Source organism: Carcharhinus amblyrhynchos, chromosome 12 (genome assembly GCF_965287045.1).
Source record: "Carcharhinus amblyrhynchos chromosome 12, sCarAmb.v2.hapA, whole genome shotgun sequence".
NCBI classification, from domain to species: Eukaryota; Metazoa; Chordata; class Chondrichthyes; order Carcharhiniformes; family Carcharhinidae; genus Carcharhinus; species Carcharhinus amblyrhynchos.
In genome coordinates, this window is record NC_137335.1 from 34,267,223 (window position 1) to 34,288,484 (window position 21,262).

Genomic DNA, 21,262 nt, shown 5'->3' on the forward strand with positions numbered 1-21,262 from the left:
AGACGACTCTCACTGAAATGATAGAAGCTATTCATTCCAATGTTACACCTATGGATGTGACTAGAATACGTTAAAAACCCCATTGTCCCAAATTACTGTGGCATCAAAAAAAAGTAAGATACTTAAAAGCTATTGGGCTGAGTACAAGTTCACCTGTAGTTTGTGCGTTGTGTCCATTTGGCTGGCTGCCAACAATTCCTTCTGATTTTATCTTATCTGAAACATTACTGTGTCACCTTCCTGAGAAATAAGACCTAACTCTCATTTTATTGGCTTTGCTGATAAGACATTTGACGAGTTCAACCAGAATTCGTCGTGATGTACAACACAGCAGATTATAAAGTTAAAACAAATGTTAATTTGTTACTTCATTATCTCCCCAGTGCGCGATCGAGTTAGGTCAAAAATGGAGCGGGACATTTTGGCTGAAGTCAATCATCCTTTCATAGTAAAATTGCACTATGGTAAGTTTTGTGCTTTATGTTCAAATTAGTCATTAGAATGATTAGCATCATTACCATCAATATCACCACATGATCAAGATAAATAAAAAAGGATTTTATATGGTTAAGTCGTGTAAACAAAGAGAGAAGAAGGGGAGTTGTTTTAATCGGATTTTAAACCCTAATATATTTGCCAAAAATCTCCGTCCTCGTTTGTGGCTGGGATTCTCTGGTGCTGCTGAAAGTGAAAGGAGCTTTGGCTGGAATGTCAAGTTCTCCATTCTCACTTGCAGTGGGGTGGGCATGGATGAAATCGGAGAATCCCACCCATTCCTTTTATATCCTTTGGATATTTGGATCCAAAACAAATCATAACATTTCAAATTTATTTGGGGGATGTGGGTGTCAGCATTTATTGCCCATCCCTAATTGCCCTTGAGAACCATCTTGAAGCTCAGTTTGTTCAATTTTGAGCTTTCTCAGAAAAAGATGATCAGCTTCCCTCAGCATTTTTCTTAATTGAAATTCCCTGCATCTTGAATGATCTTTACTTGCTAACTTACCATTTTAAGTGACAAGGTTACGAAAAAGCACATTACCTTCCTGTTACTTTGAATAGGGTCCGAGTAATATTGTAAATGGCTGCAGTTGATGCATGCCCAGATCTCAGCTAAAATGTTATTTATTTCCAACTGTAGATATTCACCGGAATGAGGGGTTTTGTTTCATTAATGTTTCTATTTAACCTCTACCCTCACCAGCTGATTGCATCACCGCTATATTTAACAGACTCCCTCTGTTGGAATCGAATTCAAATTACTTTACACCAATTTACGTTGAATTATATCTTTCACTTATTAACCCAATATTTAAAGATCTAGATAAAATTTTTAAACGGAAATGATCTCAGCTGTCAGCATTGCTTGACTGCTCTGTGTATTAGAAATTGGGGACTAATTTTCAGTCAGCTCAATTTCCCATTCATTAACTTAATACGTGATGGATCACATAACCATGAATTGAATCTGGTAATCGACACAACCAAAATCCCATTGTTCCTTTCTCTGTATAATGATATTAATAAGATCAAAGTCCCCACTTAGCATATGTTTAGAGCAGGCAGGATGCCAGCTATCCTATGCAGAGAGTTGAATGTGAAGCCCAGTCTACTTTCACATCTTGGCTTCATTAGCAATTGGCGGACCTGTTCACTGTTTAAAACTTGCATGATTAATGTCAGAGTCAGTAGACTGGAGCTCAACCCAGAGAGAAATAGGGCTTCTGGAATCCTATGGGGGAGACAGTGGCATAGAGGTATTGTCACTGGACTGATAATCCAGAGACCCGGAGCAAGATTTGGGGACCTGGGTTCAAATCCCATCACAGCAGATGGTGAAATTTGAATTGAATGGAAGTCTGGAGTTAAAAGTCTAATAATGACATGAAACCATTATCGGTTGTTGTAAAAACTCATCTGTCCTTTAGGGAAGGAAATTCGCTACCCTTACTTGGTCTGGCCCATACGTGACTCCAGATCCACAGAAATGTGAGTGTGGCCTGTGACCTGTGAAATGGAGGGCAATTAGGGACAACTTAGAAATGCTGGCCCAACCAACGATGCCCACATCCCTTCAAATCAACTTCTAAAAAAGCCGAATGAGACCATCTCTGAGCCAATCAGATTTATGGATGAAGAAGAAAAAGAAACAAAGAAATCGTCAAATTGGAGGCGGGGGTGAAATTGGCCGTGGAAAGTGAAATAAAGTGAAAGATAGAAATATTAGATTCACAGAAAGAAAATGCAGAAAGGAACTTTTTTAAAAAACCCGAACATGTAACAATGAATTTGAACAATTTAAACTGATTTAAACCCTTTTTGGGCCAGGGAGGTTGTTTGGCTTTGCAATAACAATTATCATGTGGTTAATTAAGATTTACGCTGTTAAATGCTTGTTTTATCTTTCAGTGGTAAATTTAACGGACAACTAATCTGTAAATCCAGCAAGTTCCTGAAAATAACATGGATGCTCTTGTGCGAAGCAGACAGTGAATTAATGTAGCCTGACCAGTAAATTCTGGAGATTTGCAGCTTAATGTCTATCTTCTAATTCCCCTGAATTTCCTGGCACATTGCAAAAATTGGACCCAGAATAATCATTTCTGTTCAACAGCCTGAACTATGAAGCAATCCTGAATGGTGACCTCTCAGTTCAGAATGTAGATGGGTCTGCTGTAAATAGTGAACATTTTCTCTTTGTGTTTTACCATCTTGTGGAGCCTACATGCTTACTTTATTGTTCGCTTGCTTTTTTCTCAAACAACCAATTTCTAGCTCATTGAAATGCTTACTGATTAGCATTAGCATTTTTTTTACCGTCTCCTGGATGTGCAGAGATATTTTCCAACCTTTGTTGGAGTTTTCCTCATTTCTATTTCCAGCCAATAAAACATTCCTATTTCTTTGGTTATATGTACCCCGTATTTGGTCACTTCCCCAATTTTATTTTGCCCTGCTTTCTCAATTTCTCCCTGGATTTACTTGCTCGCTTAAAATCACTTTCGCTTCATGTTGTTTCTATGTTTAAAAATGTTTATGAATCAGATAATCAAATCAGAAAAGACATCGTCATTCCTTTCTGTCTCCCCTGCAGCATTCCAAACGGAAGGAAAATTGTATCTGATTTTAGATTTTCTAAGAGGAGGTGATCTTTTTACAAGACTATCCAAAGAGGTATGTTAGCAACATATTATTCACCATCATTACAAGAAAGAGGGACATGTTAATAAAGATATGAGAGAACTCCCTATTCCTGTTCTGATGATGCTCTGAGATTTTTTTATATTCACTAGAACCAGCAAAACAGTTAGGTGTGTTCCTGGTTTTACAACTTATCTGAAAGTTCCATTTTATCATAAGCATTGCAATGGAATTTAGGATTCAAACTAGCTTGCAGAGCCAAGGAATCAAGTGGATGCTTGGAACTGACTGAGTTGCTCCAAGAGGAAGTAGTATGAACTTTATGAAATGAATGGCTTTCTGTGTGCACTTTATAAACCCATCAATAAATCCCTGTGGAACTGCTGAAGTCACTGCCTGTGCAATTTTAGTCTCAATAGTATAGTATTATTCCTCTTTACAATATCAAAATGCAAAGGAAATCAGTTTTGGAGACGTTACATGATTATGGATACTTTTAAATAATTGTGAACAGCTCCCAGGATTAATTGAAATAAAATAATTCATCCGAAGAACTGTACTCTGTTTCTCTTTGACATTTTCAACCTTCTGTACTGAATTCGGGTTTATAATAGATTTGATGGTTTGAGAAGAATAATATCGTTATGCCAGATAGCTAGTTAAACATTAATTGCATGGTTTTCCTCCTGTAGGTGATGTTTACAGAAGAAGATGTCAAATTCTATTTAGCTGAGCTGGCCTTGGCTTTAGACCACCTTCATGGCCTTGGGATCATTTATAGGGACTTAAAACCGGAAAAGTAAGACATGTTTCTTTCTCTCTCAAAGGAAAAATGGCTTTTGTGATGTGTGCAAAATATTCCAATTCCTTCCACTCATGACTTCATTTAACATGGCTGGCAAGGTGGTATTTGTCTGTCTTCTGTGTTGTTGTAAACATAAGGAACTGGATTTTCCAGTTTTCATGGCAGGCCGATAAATTTGACAGCATGCAACATTATATAAATGCAATAAACAACAAAAGGATATGAGGGTAGTATGAAGAAAAGACATTGAAATCGATGATTAGCAATGGATTAGCAATGGATTAGCAGGCTTAATAGGCTGAATGGCCTACTCATGCCCTTATGTTCTTATGTTCCTGTGTTCCTAACTTGATATCACCCTATTCATTCTAGAGTGTTGTTGACAGCATTGTCATCACTGGTATCTCAATCACTGCAAAGGCATCATTGTAGTTTGTATGTAGTTTGTTTGTCAGCGTCACGCCCTGTGGGGGCAGTGGGCATTGGACTGGTGCAAATTTGATAGAAGAGTGTGGCAGTACAATAACATTTCTAAAACGAGAAAGAAAAACATGTATTTATCAATCAATTTTCATGACTTCAGAATATCATAAGAATGAAGCTCTGAAGTGTTGTCACTGTAGTAGTGTTGTAAATAGTCGACAGTGGAATGTGCAGTACGGTTCTGCAAAGGAAAAAGCTTAATAAATATTTCAGATGCAGATCCTTGATCTAATCTGAAGTCTAGTTTTCATGTTATCGGACCTCCCATAGTTCCATATTTTCAATTTTTATTTGTGTTTGCAATTTTTAAAACGCATTGTTTGACTGACAAATAAAAATAACAATGTATTATAAGAAAATAGTGGAAAATATTTAACGATGAGACAAACAAATCCTACCATCAGGTCTAGAACTTCATGTGCCAGGATTCCATACCAGAATTTCCAAGATCCTTTCCCATCATTATTTGTCCATTTAAAATTTACTCCAAAGACTCTGATACATTTCTGAAGCACGAGATATTAAATCTAAATGTGTAACACATAATAACCTGATTTGTACTTGATAATGTTTGAAGCTGGATTGTCTGTTAAATGTCTTCTATAAATGATGTTGAACAAGTTGTAGTTTGTTTTGTATTGGCACTGGCCTAGTTTGAACCAAGGGAAGGTGACATCTGTGCGCTGGCTCCCACAGTCATGTGGCTAAATACAACTCTTTTAATGCTGCAAACAGCATTACATATCAAATAGATGTTGCTGCATTTCTACTATGAGATGCAGCCAACAGACATTTCTCTCCCACAGAGGCGATGCTAGAAAATCTCAGCAGGTCTGACAGTGCCTGTGGGGAGCAAGTCGAGTCAACGTTTTGAGTCTGGATGACTCTGGCAAAGGGTCATCTAGACTCGAAACATTGGCTCTATTCTCTCCACACAGATGATGTCAAATCTGCTGAGATTTTCCGTCATATACTGTTTTTGTTTCAGATTCCAGCATCCACAGTATATTGCTTTTATTTTAGACATTCCTTCCAATTTTATGTAAAGTGAACTCGGTTTTATTGGTTTGGATAAGAAGTGCTTGACTGCATTATTAATCAATAACTGGTACTAAAGTGTATCTAACTTCAGGCTTCAAATGATGATTAAAAATTATTTCACTTCTTTCAATTTATCATTAAAAGCAGTGATTAGATTCTTGTCTATAATCACTTCCAGACATTTATGTTAATTTTCCAAGTCCCTCATTTGGATTTCTACCTTGTTGTTCGACTGGGTATAATTTTTCCTCTCTTTAAAATTTTATTTTTTTTATTTGAACTTGTACAAAAGCACGTATGACCACGCAAACAACTGTAGTTTTATAATGGTCAGTATTTTGACCCTTCTTGTTTGCTGTGTGGTATAGAATTTGGAAAAATCCACACACTATCTTATTTTTGAAGTCTGGAAGTGGCAGTTTCAATGGAATAAGAACATAAGAAATAGGAGTAGGCCATTCAGTCCGTCAAAGCTACTCTGCCATTCACAAAGATAATGGCTGATCTGATCTTGGCCTTAAATGGACTTTCCTATCTGCCCTCCATTATTCTGTTACAGGTAAAAAAATCTTTCAAACTCTATCTTGAATTTTTAAATGACTCAGCCTCCACTTCCCTTTGGGTAGAGAATTTCATAGATTAATGATCCACTGAGAATTAAATTTCCTCCTCATTTCTGCCTTAAATGGACAATCGCTTCTTCTAGAACTACCGCCAGGTTCTACCTTCTTCTATGAGGCAAAACATTCTCTCAGCATCTACCCAGTTAATACCTCTCAGAATCTTATATGTTGAATAGGATTATGCCTCAGTGTTCTGAAGTTCACTTTGTATGATGCCAACCTGCTCAACCTTTCCTCAGAATGACTGTCTCTTCATTCCATAAATCAACATTGTGAACCTTCTCTCAACTGTCTCCAAGGCAACTATGTTCTTTCTTAAATAAGGAGATTACGGTGGCACAGTGGTTGGCACAGCTGCTTCACAGCGCCAGGGACCCAGTTCAATTCCGGCCTCAGGTCACTGTCTGTGTGGTTTGTGCATTCTCTCCCCGTGTCTGCAAGAGTTTCCTCTGGGTCCTCTGGTTTCCTCCCATGGTTCAAAAATGTGTGGATTAGGTTGATTGGTCATGATAAATTGACTTTTGAATCGGGGGTTAGCTGGGTAGGTGTGTGGGGTTGTGGGAAATAGAACCTGGTTGGAATTGTGGTTGGTGCCGGCTCTATGGGCGAATGGCCGCCTTCCGGACTGTAGGGATTTTATGATTCTAAAACTGTGCGCCTTACTTTGGATATGATCTCACCAACACCTTGGCTGGTTGTAACAAAACTTCCCTGTTTTTATGCTCTATCCCCTTGCAATAAAGGCCTATGTTCGATTTATGTTCCTGATTACTTGCGGTACCTGCGTGCTAACTTATGATTAATGCATGAGCACATCCTGATCCCTGTACATGACAGCATTCTCCAGCCTTTCTCCATGTAATAATATTCTGCTTTTCTTACCAACATAGAAATTCTTACATTTTCCCACACTATGCTCCATTTGCCAATTTTTTACTTGCTTACTGAACCTGTCTGTATCCCTTTGCAGACTCTTTGGGTAGTAATTGCTAGTGTCTGTTAGAGCTGGAAATGTGGCAGGCTGGAGACTTTATTAGCCAAGAGCTGAAATCTTCATTTTCCAACACTGGCATGTTTGTGCAATGTGACAAGGGTGGAGCGGGCATCAGCTGCCTGATGGCAGGAGCCTATTTGTGTTAATTTGCATACCATGAAAATTCATTAGATGTCAGTCAGGAGTTTCACTCCCTGAACATTCAAGTTGCCTGTGACCACGGAAAAAAAATATGCAGGTGCGTGCTTGTTTCCCAGGGAGCTGTCGTGACTCATGCTGCTGGCTTATGCTACCAGGGCCCCACAGCCCTGCAGAGGAGTATTGCAATGCTGCACACAGGTCAACAAGGACAGTCATAGAGCAGGCCATAGATTTGCTCAAAATATGCTTCTGATGCTTTGACCAGACCAGCGAGGCATCACAATATGTGTCACAGAGGGTGTCCAGGATTGTTGTTGCCTTGCACAACTTGGCAATTGCAAAGGAGATAAATTGAGGAAATGTAACAGCTGTCCACATCCTCAGATGAGGATGAAGGGGAAAAAACATGAGGAGGAGGGCAGAGATCTCCCAGATGTTACGGCTCAACTTTACTCACGCTCACCAAAAGTGATTCTTCCTGATTGTGTCTGAGGGTGCACTGTCTAACGATTCATGTTTAACATTCACCAACTCAAATATTCACATTTAATTGAGACAAATGAGAGTAGGGTTTCACATGGTGACTCACATTTAACAAAGCAGCAGAGCAGTTTATAGTGGTGGATATCTCCGTGGAGAGTCTGTGTTAGAAAGCGTTGCCCTCTAAGCTTAGCTTACCTGGAACAGATGATGTGTTCCGAGAGCTTTTGATGAAAAGGATAATAAATTGAGGGAAGGCTAAAAGTCTTCAATGTACTTGCAGGCCTTTCCTGCATACCGTCCACAAGCACAGAGAGAAAGGAGGAGTTCATTTTGAGCATCAATAAGTTGATGCCCTCGGGAATTGTGAGGATGGCTTCTTCCAGGGATGCATTCAATGAAGTGCTATGTAATGATCTAATATTTAGGATAGAGCCTCATGAAGTTGGGGGTAGTCTTTCAGCATGGAGACAGGATTGGTTAATGGATAAGAAACAGAGAATGGTCATAAACGGGGCTTGTTCAAATCAGCAGGCAGTGAATAGTGGAGTGTTACGAGGATCAGTGCTGGGGTCTGAGCTATTTACAATCCATATTAGTAACTTTGATGAGGAGACAGAGAGTGATGCATTTAAGTTGTGACAATAGTGTGCTATGGATATATTTTATACTGTGGACTATTTTAAAGTTCATTTTTTTTCTACATCTAGTCAGTATGCCCAGTGGGAATGCAGTTCAAATCCTGGAAAAGCAGGATAGTGACTCATTTTAGCTACATAGTGTTTATTTAGGAGAGAGCTGATAGACTTCAGTTTACAAAAGGGAACGATCTCCTGGGGTTTTTAATTAAAGAAATGAAAAGGGGTTTACGTTGACAGGGTCATGTGACAATGTGGTCAATGGGAGGAGCTAGGTATGTAGCAGAGAGAAAACAAAGAACAACACAGCATGGGAAACAGGCCCTTCGGCCCAACGAGCCCGTGCCGCCATTTTAACAATGTGCTTTTGTCTTCCACTCTTGACCCATGTCTATGCTTATGGCACCCACATTGCAAACCAGATTGAGGGAAGAATAATTTAGGGACAATTTGTTACACCAGTCAGCCTAAGAGCACATCTTTGGGGTGTGGGAGGAAACCGGAGCACCTGGAGGAAACCCACGCAACCACGGGGAGAATGCGCAAACTCCCACAGATACTGGCCCAAATCCATGTATCTGCACAGAAAACAGTGATAGTCACTGAGTTGTCGTGGTGCCCATCTGCTGGTCCAGTTTAAGCGTTCACAATCGATGCGAAGTACTAGGCTACTCTCGAAACATCCAAGAGCAGCCCACGCACAACCCACTGTGTGCATGCCCCTCGGTAGACAACAAGGTGGACCGATGCACTTGCGGAGTAAAAGAGAAAAACATCAACACATGTAACAGCTGATTCCCAGGAACGTCCTGAGGCTCTGATCCTTATTTAAAACAGACTCCTATATCCCGCCATCCCAATTTCGCTCATGTGTCTATCTAAGTACACCTTAAACAAGTCCAGCGTGCCTGCCTCCACCACCTTACTTGGCAGTGCATTCCATACCCCCACGACCCTCTGTGTGAAAAACCTCCCTCTAGCGTCCAAATTAAACATCATGGTGTTCAGGTTGGGACTTGTTTAAAGACAGAGGTCAGAAAGCTGCTCTCACCGCAAACTCTTTCTGAAAGCTTCAAGACTGAATATTATTGATACTATTCTCCCATCATAACCCGCAACTTTTCTGGTGGGTCAGGGTGGGAGATGCGTGTTGTCAGCCAAGTTCCAGGATTTGCACATGTGTTGGGAAAGCATGCACATCTCCCAGAGCTGGAGATCAGACCACGCTGAAACCGGTGGGAAGACAGGTAAGTCATTTGAATTTTTTTTTAAGTGTGTTTTACATTTCATTATCAGGAACTTGCTGGTCCCAATTGAATCTCCCATCCTACCAGGAATACTTCATTCCAGCAGGACTTAAAGTAGCTTCCCATGTTCAGGGAACTAGCAGGAGACCCTGCTGGAATGAACGGGGGCCAATTGGGACTCCCCAGGAGGTCGGGGGGGGCGGGGGTGTTTCCCCCGGCAGTGGGCACTCTAGCAGTGCCAACCTATGTACCCTGGTCTGCCGGGGTGAGGGGGGGTGTGGGAGGATTGCCATTACTGTGGGGTTGGGGCTGGACATTGGGGTGCTCCAGGGGTGGCGGGGGGTGGAATGTGGGGGGTCAGGGGGTCAGGGCTGGCCTGGGAATTGTTGCGGGCGCCACGATTGAGCCATGGAGGGGCGGTTTGGAGGGCCAGCATTGCAGGGCTGGCCAGCGATTGAGCATGCGCATTATTCTAGAACTGTCACACTCCGGCGTGAATAGGCCCCTCCCACCCCGGGCTTTTAATGATATTCACGATTGGGACCTCTGCAGTGCACAGAGTGGGGAGATTCGAATGTGAAGTTGAATTGAAAAACCAGTCATAATCTAGAACAGTTTTCCCACCAATTCAGCACTTTTTGGAGAATCACCCCTTTTCTTTTGATTGCTAACTATATTTAAAGTGGTTTTTGATTCTGAAAGAAGTAGTTGCTTATTTGGAATTTAAATAATGATAAGTTAAAAATTAGACTTGTTGCTTCTCATGTTTAAATATTGTTCAATGAGTAATAGTTAAGCTGCTTCATTGGTTTGAGTTATATTTAAACTGTGTTATTTAATTAAGCTTGTTTTATTATAAAAGATCTCTAATTTGTCAGTGGAATTACTCCTGGAGTGAAGCATCCTATTCTCACATTTATGCCAAAATAGAAAATTGTTGGGGTCTAGCCTGTCTTTGTAAGTAATTTGGTACAAGACCGTAATGGTTTGCTGATGATACCAAGCTAGGTAGAAAGGCAAGCTGTAAAGAGCACCTGGAGAGGATTTGGAGATATGGATAGGTTAAGTGAGTGGTTAATCAGATGGCAGAGAGTATAGGGAAGTGTGAAGTTATTCACTTTAATCCTAAGAATAAAAAAGCAGAATCTTTTTTAAATGTGAGAAACTTGTCAGTGTTGATGTTCAAAGAGACGTGGTTATGCTCATACTAGGAACAGCTGAAAGTTAGCAAATAGATGCAGCAAGCACATAGCGTGTTGGCCTTTATTGCAAGCAGCTTGGAACATACGAATAAAGAAGCTTTGGTACAAATGTATCAGGTTTTGGTGAGACCACATTAGATATACTTGTGCAGTTTTGGCCTCCACATTTAAGAAAGGATATACTTGTATTGGAAATGGTACAGCAGATGTTCACTAAATTAATCCGTGGGATGAGGGTTGTCCTATGATGAAAGACTGGGTAAATTGGAATTATGTTCTTTGAATTTGGAAGAATGAGCTGTGATCTCATTGAGACTTGTAAAATTCTAAGGAGACTTAATAGGGTGGAAACTGAGATTATTTGCATTGGTCAGAGTCTAAAGCATGGGCTCAGTCTCAGGATAAGGAGACAATTGTTTTGGATTGAGGAGAAATGACTTCACTCAAAGGGTTGTGAATCTTTGGAATTCTCTACCCAGAGGGTTGTGCATGCTCTGTTGTTGAATACATTTAAAGCTGAGATAGCTTTTGGTTTCTCAGGGTATTAAGGGGCATAGAGATTGAGCATAAAAGTGGAATTGAAGCCCAAAATCAGCTGTGATCATACTGAATGGCAGAGCAGGCTCAAAGACCAATATGGTTCACTCCTGCTCCTATTTCTAGAGTGGCCAACTCTCTAGAGCTTCAAGACAATCAATTGAGCCTGTGTGTATGTTTCTCATACTTTGAATACTGGGGAGACCAACATGTCTTACTAAGGATGAGAGATACTTTAGCTTTGACCTTGCAGCATCTCAGTGTTGTGCATCAGTACTGTTAATGAACCCTTGTCCAAAAGGTGTTGAGAAAGCAAATGTGAGTACTGAGCATTGCAGTATTTCTGTACGTTTAACTCAGTCCCTACAATTCTCATTGTATTCTCATTTTGCATCCCGTGGCGAGTTTCTGGAAGCCTCCATTGAGGCTGAGGAAGAAAAGCAGGCTGGCATTAAAAATAACATGGCCAGATCTGTTTGGTAGTTCTCCATGTGATAATTGGTACGGAGCTGATTGCGCTAAAAAATCGCACTTGGGGACTTGTGACCCTGCTGGTGTCTCCTGGCTGGAAAAACCCCAGTCGATGCTTTAATGGCATTTTTATGTCCTTGTTAACTTGTGTTGCTACTTTCAGTGATTTGTGAAGATGCACCCTTTCTTTAACTATCTCATATAGACTCGTATTTTGTAAGCCATTTGTAGCCTCATATCAAAACACTCCTTCTCATTTCTATCTGCATTAAAACTCATTGGCCATTTATACCCCCGTTCTTCAAGCTTATTAATATCACCTCGTATTTTGTCACAGTCTTTCTTGGTATTAACTATATGCCCCAATTCGCTGACATTTGCAATTTGACTTCTGATTCCTGATTTCAAAGTCATTGAAGTAAATTGTGAACAATAGTGGTCCTACCAATGATCCCAGTGGAACACCACTTCCTACATTTTGTCCTAGTAGTCACCCTAAGGTTCGATTACTATTTTGTACCAATTTTTCTGCTTGTCCCTTGGTTCCATATGTTCTGACCTTAGTAAGAGTCAGAGCTTATGGAAGGCAGTTGTTGCTCCAATGGGGCTCTTGAGATGTTTGTTCAACTGAAACAAAAGTTTACCTGTCCAGAACTCACTCAGATATAAAATTAAGGCTGGAATTAAAATCTATTCATGTATCTCAAAAAAAGCTTGAAAAACCTGCATCTCATTTGCAACACACTTCTGACCAAAGCTGCTCTTGTAGCAATGAAATAGCAAACCCAGCCTGAGAAGAGGTTCCACTTCAAATAGGCTTCTGGGTAATCCACATAAAATTAGTCCCTATAATTTGCTAGGTTTGTGGCGTGTCAGCCAATCAAGTATGAAACTCATCAGTGAGATGTAATAAGGGCCCAGAGTTATCATTCCCTGAAACTGCTTTTGGCTTAAACTGGTGAAAAGCAATTGAAATGAAAACTCAGCCCCCAAAGCTGACCCAGAGTTAAAATCAGGGCATACATCGTTCCAGTCCTTTGGATACATAAAATCTCTATAGTGGCACAATTGTTAACACTGCTGCCTCACAGCTCCGTCCCTGGAGTTCAATTCCGGCATTGGGTGACTGTCTGTGGAGTTTGCACATTTTCCCCGTGCCTGCATGGATTTTCTCCGGGTGCTCCAGTTTCTTCTCACATTCCAAAGATTTGCACGTTAGGTTGACCAGTGATGATAAATTGCCCCTTAGTGTCAGGGGAATGAACAAGGTATATATGTGGGGATAGGGCTTGGGTGGGATTGTATTTGGTGCAGGCTCAATGGGCTGAGTAGCCCCCTCCTGCACTAAAGGGATTCTAGGAGTTTGTGAAATCATTTTTGAGATGTTGCCACTGTTGATTTGTGAGTAAGCATGAAAATCATTTTGCACGCAAGATTCTACAAACAGCAAATGCGTTAAATAATAATATTCTTATTAGAGTAATGCCATCAGGGTGATGACAAGGTGCAAATACAGCCAAAGATTTCAGTATTTTACGTGGATTTGTCTGCCTGAACTGACAGATGAGACCTCAGTTTAATGATTCATTTCAATGGTGGATTCTGACAATTCACAATCTCTCTAAGACCCTTATATCCGAAGTTTCAGCCTGGATTATATGCTGATATTCTGGATTGGAGTTTGCACCCACAAGCTTCTGAGCTGTAAGTTAGAGGCCAACACTAACAACAATCAAATAACCATTCAGCAAATTGAGATGTTTTTGCTTCTGCGAAATGGGAGAGAGCTTACGAATTGTAACTCGCTCACGCTCACAACATATAATCTAACACGTCTTTATCCACCCTCAGTCATAAACTACCGTCTTCTTAACAGTGTGACAGATGCTGACGATTCAGAGTCAGTGAGACATCAGTTGGCTGAAAGCATTGAAAGAAGACATTAATTGCACCTCTTGCCATCTCTTGTCTAGCATTAGTAATGGAAACAGAGTTAATCCTATCAGGGAGGATTTCTGTACTCTGTTAGGCCAGGTTAATAATCACTTACACTTCACCTAACTTTGAAGACCAGGATTCATGTGAAAAATGACTAGAATCTGTACTTGGTGCTAGTTATACATTCCTGCAGCCAACAAAGTCAAAATACATTGTGGCCGGAATGCTCCCAAAAAAAATCTTTAATTTCCAGTGTATAGGAAAACATGAACAATTCCCATGTACGTTTAGTGTACTTGCCAGAGCGCATCTCCAACACTTTGAGCACTGCAGAGAGTCTCAGTGGAATTCACTCTGGAAAGAAGGGGTTGGGGCCTGTTCCTCCTGGAGGGAACCACTCCCAGTGGGGGCAGGGAGACACTGGTGGGTCCAAAGAATGCCGTCTTAGGCCTGCTAACCATTGAAATGCACACTTCAATATGATATGAGAGATGATCAAAAACTTGGCCTGGGATTCATGCAGAGGCTCAGGCGCCCAGCACAAATCCCGTGAAACAGCCACCACTAACGTTTCCCGGCCCGCTGCGTTACCTGAGCAGCGCAGAAAACTGGGAGAATCCCGGTCTGTGTCTTTCATTGTCCACCTTTCAAATATGAAGGTGGGTTTCAAGTTTTGTTTGTATTGAGGGATTCTTCATTCCATTTTACTTCTGTTTAAATTTCAGTATACTGCTGGATGAAGATGGTCACATTAAAATAACAGGTGAGTGCAATTTATATTAATGTTCATGAGGATCAAACCAAGCAGCATTGCAATTGAACATTTGAGTTCAACACATCATTTCTGATAGTTTGACAAGATTCCAGCCATACTAACAGTTATCTTTATTGCTCAGACTTTGGGCTCAGCAAGGAAGCTGTCGACCATGACAAGAGAGCCTATTCCTTCTGTGGGACAATAGAGTATATGGCTCCTGAGGTAGTGAATCGGCGTGGCCATGCACAGAGTGCAGACTGGTGGTCCTTTGGCGTTTTAATGGTGAGTGAAATAATCTTCCTCTGTTAATAATGGGAAAAGGGATATGGTTTACTCGCATGTCTTTCTCTGTCTATTTTTTTCTAAGGGTGCGGCTAAAGGTTGACAGTAATTGATTCTCGATTGAAAAATACATTGCTGACAGTTAACTTAAGGTGATTTTTTTTGAGTAAAGTTTGATGAATAAGTATGAGATGCTGGTAGTGAATGTGAATGAGGTAAAATCAGCATGCACTGATGACAACTGAGAATTGAGATCTTTCTGCAATCTGACACTCTGACCTGGTATGAAAGAAATTAAACTGCTGCTTAATTAACTTTAGTGTCAAAATGAAAGCCAGAATTTTCTAGAGTATGGTTGTTATGATCCCCATAGACATTGATACTTTTTAAGAAGTAATTTGAATTTCCAGGCTGAAAGGATTACACAAGATTTCAGCTTTTAAGACTTTTACTGTAACTCACAAACTATAAGTAATATTGACTAAATGCTATTTCAATAGCCAATTTATATTCTATATTCAGAAAAGGCATTTCCTTCAACATTTAAAATGATTGAAAATCTCCCTCTACATTTATACTTAACTCTGTCCCTTAAGTGGACATTTCATTCTTCAAGAGTGAGTCCAAAGTGATACTTAGTTCATTTTTCCTTTCCAGCCAGATAACATCTAATCCCCAAACTGACTTTCATGGTATGGATTAACCTGGAGATCCCTGCCTCTAGTCAAAGCATAGCTAATCTGCTAGTTTTGTTTAAACCCGCACAACCTTGGTTTCTTCAATCCAAGTATGAGCTCCCACCCATATTTTGCCTCATGTATAATGGAGACTTGTTGTCTCCGTCTCTGTTCCCTCCTTCTCTTGGATTCATGCAGAGCCACCCTGTCTGTGACGTTCAATGATATTTTTATGACAATCTGCAACTTGACACCACACCAGCTCATTTAGTATCTACCCCTCTAAAAGCCTATCTTCAAAGCATTGTGAATCATATGGGTTTGTATTCAGGTAGAAATGCAAAGTGGCTAACCCCCAGAAGTTCAACATTGTTCTCCACCCCAGATTAATGTATAAACCAGCTACTAAATCTGGCATTCCTCACACCTTTCCGTAACTTGGGGGCTAAGAGTCTGTCCATCCTCAACACAGCTTCTTGGTGATTGTTTACAGATATGAATATCTTGAAATCTTCCCTCACCTCCAGCCCCACTGTAATCTTTAACAAAAAGAAAACCTCGACTTATCAGGTCAAATGCAGAAAGGCCACATGACCCTTTTATTCTTCCATCATACGATATATTAAAGACAAAGGGCTGTATATTATGGGGGTGTGAACAGCTCAACCCTCCTCCTCCCAGATGTGAAGTCAGAATAGAGCCAACTTGCTTCATGTCAACCTGCATTGCAACCATAAGGTGCTGCAGGCGTGTCAAATTGTCAGCCACTGGGACATCTGTCCCTCACTGAGGAGGAGGTCTTTTCTTTGCAAGCTGCCAGCCAGTCAGTTTGGCCAGCAGCTCTAAGAGTCCCAGCAGTGCCAACAGCACACTATTGTACACAGCCAAGACTGCACACAGACCCAAGAAGGGGACACCTTGGATCCTGGATCAAGGTAATTTCAGGGTATTGGATCAGGATTTTGGACAGTTTAGGGACAGGAAGGTGGGAATGGTAAGTTTCAGCAAAGAGGCATGTAGGAAGATTGGGGGTTACTACTTTGGGGACTGCCTCCTGATGCACAAAAGACAGCCCAGAAGATAGTAACTCTGCTTTCCTTCCCACCCCATTGAAAAATGTTTGTAAAAAAACAAATCTGCCCAAGCCACCAGTGTTATGATATGGGCGGTATATCATCGGGGTCAGTGACTTGTTAACAAGATCAATTAACACTTGATTATTTATTTAAATATGGCAGCACCATATGAATCAGCTTCTTCGCACTTAACATATTCGGAATATGGGCAGGAAGGTGGTATAGTTGGCACCCCGCACAATCCAGCCCACAGTCACACAACAAAGCAACCTCACATAGATGCTGATATTTGTACCACTGTTTTCTTGTTTTCCTCCTTCTCCTTGATACACTTATTGATTGAATGTGCATTGGCAATTCTTGTAGTTGCAAATTGATTTTTTTTTCAACTATGACCAAATAACAAATTGGTGTAACATAACTTTAGTGGCATATGCAACAGCAATATCTGTCTGATTGACGTATTTAAGTATTCTCGCTTGAAAAGCTTTGCAGAGACAGTGATCTCAATTACAGCAGTGTTATGACAAGTGTACCCTGATTTGTGAAAAATGGTAATGGGAATTGCTATCTGTGTGACGGTATCTTAGCTGTACTTACACCTGATGTATTTTGTTTAAAACATGACATACCTTGGCCTTGATCTCACATTTGCATGAATTACTGTGGATCAGAAGATTTAGTTCTGTTTACGATTCATGGCCGAGAATTTAGGTCACATTTTACACTAATACATTATGGGAAATGGTGGCAATTCTCCATGCTGCAATGCACTGAGGCCTCTATGTGCTGTGCTACTGCACTGTGTACCATACATATCATTTTCAAAGCAAATTGGCAAATTTGTAACTATGGTAAATTGAACTGGCCTAGCATAGGGTGAGACAATGTTATGTATAAGCAACTACCTTAATTCTTACTATGCATAATTATCGGGCATCTCAGATGGTAGATGTTATGGAAATTGTAAGAAAAAAACTTCAATTTCATTAAACCTGGTTACATCTCAGGATGCTCTGAAATGTTTTACAGCAAAGTGAGCAATTTTGGAGTGTAGTCACTGCTGTAATGTAGGAAAGACAGAGTAAATTGAGGTTGTTCTTAGGTTAATAATTTATGAAAAATCAAACTAAACCACTACGTGTTTGCCAGTGTTTGTAGTAAAATCGCCATTAATGTATCCATGCTAAATTTCTCTGCCTGATATTTGAACAAAGTTATTAAGCTGCTGAACCTTTATTAATGGAATAGACAGAAGCATTTCACGTGAGCACATTAACCTGGTGTTGAAGTCACAATTTATCAACAGTTATGTCAATATGGCTTTGATAATGGTGTTTAATTGTCTCCCCTTTGTTAAATATTCACATATATAACCAACACCATCTATGCTGTACACCAGATGTTCCCTTTCCATTCATATGATAAATGTGAACCTTTCACAAGAGGCCTGATTACAGCATTTTCAAAAAGGTTGCAGAAAGTTCAATAAAACTCAATGTCCTTCATCCAAATTGCATAATGTCTGAAACTAAATTATATTGACTTTACTTATAAAATTGCTGTGCTCTTATTTTATTGCACTTGAGATGCAAACTGGACCATGTACTTAATCTGCAACAGTGGCAGAGATCTTAATTCCAGTGTTCCCTCTGCAACACACAAGTGGAAAGCATAGGTTTAGAGTCCTTTCAAATTGATTCCAACTGACTTCAGATAGTACACATTGGGCGGCATGGTGACACAGTGGTTAGCACTGCTGCCTCACAGTGGTTAGCACTGCTGCCTCACAGTAAAAAGTCTGACAACACCAGGTTTTAGTCCAACCTATTTATTTGATAATATACTCACAAGCTTTCGAGGGACACCCCCTTCGTCAGGTGAATGGAGAGTTCTGGCCTCAGACAGAGCATATAAAGCACAGACAGTTTAGAGATTACTGATTAGAATGCGAATCTTTACACCTAACCTGCTGTTCAAGACCTGAAGTGGCTGATAATGTGAGTGGAAGGAGCACTGATCACAGTTTAAAGAGATGTGTATTGTCTCCAGACAGTACAGTAAGTGAGGTTTTGCAAACCCAGGCAAGTCACGGGGGTTACAGACAGTGCCAGGAACCCGGGTTCAATTCCGTGTGGATCACCGTCTGTGTGGAGTTTGCACGTTCTTTCCATGTCTGCGTGAGTTTCCTTTAGCTGCTCCTGTTTTCTCCCATGTCTGAAAGATGTGCTGGTTCGATACATTGGCCATGCTTAATTCTCCCTCAGTGTACCCAAACAGGCAGCAGATTGTGGCGACGAGGGGATTTTCACAGTAATTTCATTGCAGTGTTAATGTAAGGCGACTTGTGACACTAACAAATAAACTTTAAACTGAAGAAAACATCTTTCAGGACATGGGGACTTCTGGAAAAGCCAGCCTGGATTTTCAATCCCTCGTTGTCCATGAAAAAGTGCAGGTAAATCTTTTGAACAGCTACGTTCAATACGGTAAAAGTACTCCCGCAGTGATAATATGTAGACAGTTCCAGGATTTTGGTTGGTTATCTGATCCATCACCTTAAACATTCACTCGCTTCATCATTTCTGCCAATCTGCTGAACCCGCGCATCTTTGGACTGTGGGAGGAAACCGGAACACCTGGAAGAAACCCACACAGACACAGGGAGAATGTGCAAACTCCACAAAGACAGTGACCCAAGCCAGGAATCGAACCCAGGTCCTTGGTGCTGTGAAGCAGCAGTGTTAAATACTGTGCCGTACCAGGAATACCTATGCTCGTGGTCTTCTGCACTAATTGAACAAACATTTGCCAGAAATGCTCACACCCACTAATGAATATAAAGAATGGCTGTTAGTATGTTAATTGTATGAGCTGGATTTGTTCTGCTTTTTCCAGATAGGGCATACCACGACAATTTTCCACGTTGTTGGGTAGATGCCATTATGAAGTGCTTTGAAAGGGCGGTCATGACACAAATCAATTCCAGTCTCCCACATTGCCTGGATCCACGACAGTTCACCTATTGCCACAACAAGTCCGCAGTAGATGCCATCTCCTTGGCCCTGCATTCAACCCTGGAACACCTATACAACAAAGACACCTATGTCAGACTCCTATTTATTGACTATAGCTCAGCCTTCAATACCATTATTCCCACAAAACTCATCTCCAAACTCTTTGGCCTGGGTTTCAGCACCTCCCTCTGCGACTGGATCCTGACCTTCTTAACCCAGAGACTGCAATCAGTAAGGATAGGCAACAACACCACCGCTCCAACACCCTCAACATCGGTGTCCTCAGCCTCTTACTTCCTCTTATATACCTATGACTTTGTGGCCAAATACATCTCCAACTCGATTTTCAAGTTTGCTGGTGATACCACCTTTGTGGGTTGTATCTCAAACAATGACAAGACAGAGTACAGGAAAGCTATAGAGAATCTGGTGTGACAACTACAATCTCTCAATTAATGTCAACAAAGCAATTTCATCGATTTCAGGAAGCATAGTGAAGAACATACCCCTGTCTACATCAATGGGGACAAAGTAGAAATGGTCGAGAGCTTCAAGTTTTTAGGTGTCCAAATCACCAACAGTCTCTCCTGGTCCCCCCATGCCCACACTATAGTTAAGAAAGCCCAGCAGCGCCTCTACTTTCTCAGAAGACTAAAGAAATTTGGCATGTCAGCTACAACTTCACCAACTTTTACAGATGCACCATAGAAAGCATTCTTTCTGTTTGTAACACAGCTTGGTATGGCTCCTGCTCTGCCCAAGACCGCAAGAAACTACAAAGGGTCATGCATGAAGCCCACTCCACCATGCAAATCAGCCTCCAATCCATTGACTGACTACACTTCCCATTGTCTCAGAAAAGCAACCAGCATAATTAAGGACCCCATGCACCCCAGACTTATTCTCTTCCACCTTCTTCTGTTGAGAGAAAGCTACAAATGTCTGAGGTCACATATCAACCGACTTGGTGCACGGTGTTATGGGTAATGTATCAGCATGGTTAGAGGATTGGTGATGTAGGGGTAAATGGGTGTTTCTCCAGTTGGTGATCAGTAACTAGTGGTGTGCCTCAGGGATAAGTATTGGGACACAATTGTTGACAATTTACATAGAGGATTTGGAGCTGGGGACCAAGTGTAGTGTGACAAAATTCGCAGATGACACTAAGATGGGTGGCAGAGCAAAGTGTGCGATGGCACTGAAAGTCTGCAAAGGGATATAGATAGAAAGGACAGTAGGACTAGAGGGCACAGCCTCAAGATAAAGGGGGGGGCGGTTTAGAATGGAGTTGAGGAGGAACTTCTTCACTCAAAGGGTGGTGAATCTCTAGAATTCTCTACCCGTTGAAGTGGTGGAGGCTGCCTCGCTAAATATATTTAAGATGCAGGTTGATAGGTTTTTGATAGGCAAGGGGATTAAGGGTTATGGGGAGATGGTGGGAAGGTGGAACTGAGACACGACAGATCAGCCATGATCTTATTGAATGGCGGGGCAGGCTCGAAGGGCTAGATGGCCTACTCCTGCTCCTATTTCTTATGTTCTTATGTTCTTAGATAGTCTAAATGAGTGGAGTAGGGTTTGGCAGATGGAGTACAATGTTAGTAAATGTGAGGTCATCCATTTTGGGAGAAATAACAACAAAATGGACTACTTAAATAGTAAAAAATTGCAGCATACTGCTGTGTAGAGGGACCTGGGTGTCCTTGTGCATA

At 41.0% G+C, this 21,262-nt stretch overlaps 1 protein-coding gene across 3 annotated transcripts in view; it reads left to right on the forward strand.

Annotated features, from left to right (window-relative positions):
* Nucleotides 1-21,262, forward strand: part of LOC145350903 (ribosomal protein S6 kinase alpha-2) — a 332,432-nt gene that overhangs the window by 218,891 nt on the left and 92,279 nt on the right. For all 3 annotated transcript variants that reach the window (XM_080200348.1, XM_080200346.1, XM_080200347.1), the window contains exons 4-8: nt 384-464; nt 3,095-3,174; nt 3,834-3,940; nt 14,467-14,504; nt 14,638-14,780. In XM_080200348.1, the coding sequence (XP_080056474.1) occupies nt 384-464; nt 3,095-3,174; nt 3,834-3,940; nt 14,467-14,504; nt 14,638-14,780 (449 nt within the window). The remainder of the gene's footprint in view (nt 1-383; nt 465-3,094; nt 3,175-3,833; nt 3,941-14,466; nt 14,505-14,637; nt 14,781-21,262) is intronic.